The 3,845-nt window shown below is 39.5% G+C and overlaps 1 protein-coding gene across 1 annotated transcript; it reads left to right on the top strand.

Moving 5' to 3' along the window:
• Positions 1-378: 378 nt before the first annotated feature.
• On the top strand, positions 379-1,226 carry LOC148579812 (uncharacterized). The gene is made up of 2 exons (XM_088491076.1): positions 379-877; positions 973-1,226. The coding sequence occupies exons 1-2, from the start codon at positions 379-381 to the stop codon at positions 1,224-1,226; spliced, it is 753 nt and encodes a 250-aa protein (XP_088347202.1).
• The last annotated feature ends 2,619 nt before the right edge of the window (positions 1,227-3,845 follow it).

Genomic DNA, 3,845 nt, shown 5'->3' with positions numbered 1-3,845 from the left:
TATGAGTCGGAGCCGCTAACCTTTTACGCCAAGTGTACGCAGTATGGATCAGGTTGTGATTGACTTATCAGGGTTAGCATGATCAGCAGAAAGTACTGTTGGGTTATAAGGAGGTATAATGGTAGTCACACTTGTACTAGAGCAACCATTTTACAGGATCATTCGAAGTTGGATTCGAACACTATTGCAGAAGCGATAAAGCCGTTGGTTGAAGCTGACCCCTCGATAAAGGTGAAATCAGTTATTGCGGAAGTGCAGTCAAAGTTCAATTACACCATCAGCTATCGGAAAGCATGGTTGGCTAAGTAAAAGTCAGTGAAAAAAAATTTTGGAGGTTGGGAAGTATCATACGAAACTTTGCCCATATGGTTTGAGGCAATGTGTCATAAGGAGCCATCAGCAGTCATCCATTTTGAGACTATGCCTGCATATCAAAGTGATGACTTGGTTACTGATATCCGGGTGTTGTCTCGAGTCTTTTGGAGTTACTACGCATGTATTAGAGCATTCAGACATTGTAAACCCGTTGTCCAGGTAGATGGGACCCACTTGTACGGAAAGTATAAGGGTTGTTTATTGGTTGCAGTTTCACAGGATGGTAACAACAATATTGTCTCAATTGCATTTGCTATTGTGGAGGGAGAGACTTCTGATGCATGGCACTTTTTTCTTAGTAACCTGCGACAACATGTGGTTACTCGAGATGGTGTGAGACTGATCTCTGACCGACACAAATCCATCAATGCAGCTGTGGCCCGCAGTAACAGAGCTTGGTCGCCTCCCAGAGCCTTCCACATGTTTTGCATCAGGCATATAGAGTCGAATTTTTTGAGAAAGTTTAAGGCACCTTACCTGCAGAAACTTGTGGTCAATATAGGTAACATCTAGTAATTCGAAGTTCATAGTTAACAGAGTTATCTTCATATAGTGATTCTCATCTATTTTTTTCCTCTGTTTTTTCTTATTGCACAGGATATTCGAGGACAGTCCGCGAGTACGAGTTGCATTTCCAGCGTTTACGAGAACGGGGTGAGGCTTATACTAACTGGTTAAGCTGTATCCCCCGCGAACAGTATGCATTAGCATTCGACGGTGGTTACAGATGGGGACACATGACCACGAACCTAGTGGAAAGCATCAATTCAGTCTTGAAGGGTGCACGAAATCCCCCTATCATTGCACTTGTCAAAGCAACATTCTACAGGCTTAATGAGTTGTTCACATGAAAACGATCCGAGGCGGAGGCTCGGATTAATGCTGGACATGTTTTTTCTGAGATTGTGACCTCCAAATTGCATGCAAATCAACTTGCATCAGGAAACATCTAGGTTAGTTGCTTCGACAGGCAGAATGAGGTCTTTGAAGTGCGTGAGATGCCAAGTGGAGTGGAGTATGCCATCGACCTCCGTCGACACCGATGTGACTGTGGTGAGTTCCAGGTGGACCGTATTCCTTGTCGATATGTGTTTGCATGTTGTGCGAATCAACGGCTAGATTGGCAAGTTTATGTACATGACGTTTATAAGATGGACCAAATTTGACGTGTATACTGAGCCAGGTTTAGGCCGCCTAATCCGATTGGTTGCATGCCACTCAATACATTCAAATGATACTAATGGCACCGTAGCGCTCCACACAACTGAGTCAATGTAGATTTCTGGAGGAATTGTCTGGCTCAATGCGATCAATGGCATAGGCCTGCCACACGAACTGCACACAACAAAAGAAACGAATAATTACTAAACATCTAACATTTACACTAAAATGAAAACAAATACTCCTTTAGTCAAAACAAACCTGACTTTCCTGAAGATCATCAAATGCCTTCTTAAAGTAAGCAAGACTAAGATATCTATAGCGTCCACCTCCACGATCCCAGTTACACCACCTAATATAATTTATGTCATTAACACAATACAATGCTAAATATGAATGTACGATGTAAGTCAATAATGTTACCTGTTTGCAAGCAGAAAACTGTGGGGCTCCCTAGGAATCGGCGCAAGATGTGGTAGACGGAGCCAAGCCCAAGCTAGCAACAGTATTATTAGCGGACCATCGATTTCCTTGCAGTCAAAACGAGAAGCCCTGCATAACGACCTGTACAGGTGTGCTAGGCATGTCGATCCCCAACTATACTGTCCGATACTGCCAAAATCACGAAGCAAAGGCAGAAACTTCCAGTGCACAGCTGCCCCAAACTTGTTTCCAAACAATATCGTACCAAATAACAACATAATGTGGCATTTCACGTACCTCTGAATACTGTCTTCATCAATGCACTGTAAACGCTCCTTTAAATCCCGAAGCCATACCAATTTTATAAAGTTTCCTCTACAGTCTGACTTTCTCGACGCAACTCCAAAATGATGCAAACACTCAGCTTCTAAGACTTCCTGACTACTCATAGTCACTCCTGTCACTAGCATATCGTTGATCGAAAGACTGAGAATCAAAGCCACATCTTCTAGTGTCACAACACATTCACCAACTGGAAGGTGAAATTGTGTGTGTCTGGATGCCACCTCTCGACAAGAGCATTTATTAGTGATTTCTAGCATTGAACTATTCCAATTTGAGAAACATGATAAAAACTAGTGAACCATAAATGTTCCTCCACAGCATGATTATATCTATCCGAAGGCAACAAATAATTACATGTCAAATTTCGTGAACTCTACAAAAACATAACAAATTATTAGTAAATTAATAATAAACCCTAATTCAATACGAAAAGGCCATAATTCTCTAATAATAATAACTAATTTACCGAACTAACGCTAATTTAGTTACTAACATGCATGCATATATATAGAAACAACTAATTTACTAATTATTTAACTATCATTATTAAAAGAGGAGTGCTACACATACAAGTCTTTTTGACTTACAAGTCTTACAAGTTACTAGGCCTTTTAATGCGTTATTCAACTTTTCCTATTTTCAAAGTGCTACACTCAGAACGGTTCTTCTTCTTCTTCCTCTTCTTCTTCCTCTTCCTCTTCCTCTTTCTCTTCTTCTTCTTCTTCTTTCTTCTTCTTCTTCTTCTTCTTTTCTTCCTCTTCCTCTTCCTCTTCCTCTTCCTCTTCATTTTTTTTTTTCGATTTTCATAGTTTCTGAAATCAAGCTTTGAAATCGTTTTGAAGAAGAAGAAGCAGCAGAAGATGAGGAGAAAGAGAAAGAGTTCTGAATTATGCAACGAATTTTGGGTGTATTTCTTAAATACTTTGGGTGTATTTTTCGTAATCCTTTGGGTGTATTTCTGTAATCCTTTTGAAGATAATGGAACTTCAGAAATACACCCAAACGATTACAGAAGTACACCCAAAATGATTACAGAAATACACCCAAACAGTTACAGGAATTTACCCAAACGATTATAGAAATACACCCAAAGGATTACAGAAAATACACCCAAAGGATTTAAAGAAATACACCCAAAATTTGTTAAAATATATCTTATGCATAATTCAGAACTCTTTCTCTTTCTCCTCCTCATCTTCTACTGCTTCTTCTTCTTCAAAAATGATTTCACCATAAAAAATCGAAAAAAAAAAAGATAAAACAGAGAGAAAGAACGTAAATGAAGAAGAAGAGGAAGACGATGAAGAAGAACGTGCAGAAACGAAAGAAAAGGAGAAGAAGAAGAGTAAGAGGAAGAAGAACGTGCAGCAAGAAGAAGAAGAAGAAGGAGAAAGAGAAGGCAAGAAACGAAAGAAAAGAAGAAGGAGAAGACGAAGAGGAAGAAGAATGGTTCGAAACGTGTTTTGAGTGTTAGTTTTAATTGAACTTGTAAGGCTTACAAGCCTTAATCGCTTGTATGCCAAGAATTACTCTTATTAAAA

Source organism: Arachis ipaensis, chromosome B10, assembly GCF_059453495.1.
Source record: "Arachis ipaensis isolate K30076 ecotype BB chromosome B10, ASM5945349v1, whole genome shotgun sequence".
Classification (NCBI taxonomy): domain Eukaryota; kingdom Viridiplantae; phylum Streptophyta; class Magnoliopsida; order Fabales; family Fabaceae; genus Arachis; species Arachis ipaensis.
This window is presented reverse-complemented; position numbering and strand designations above follow the sequence as displayed.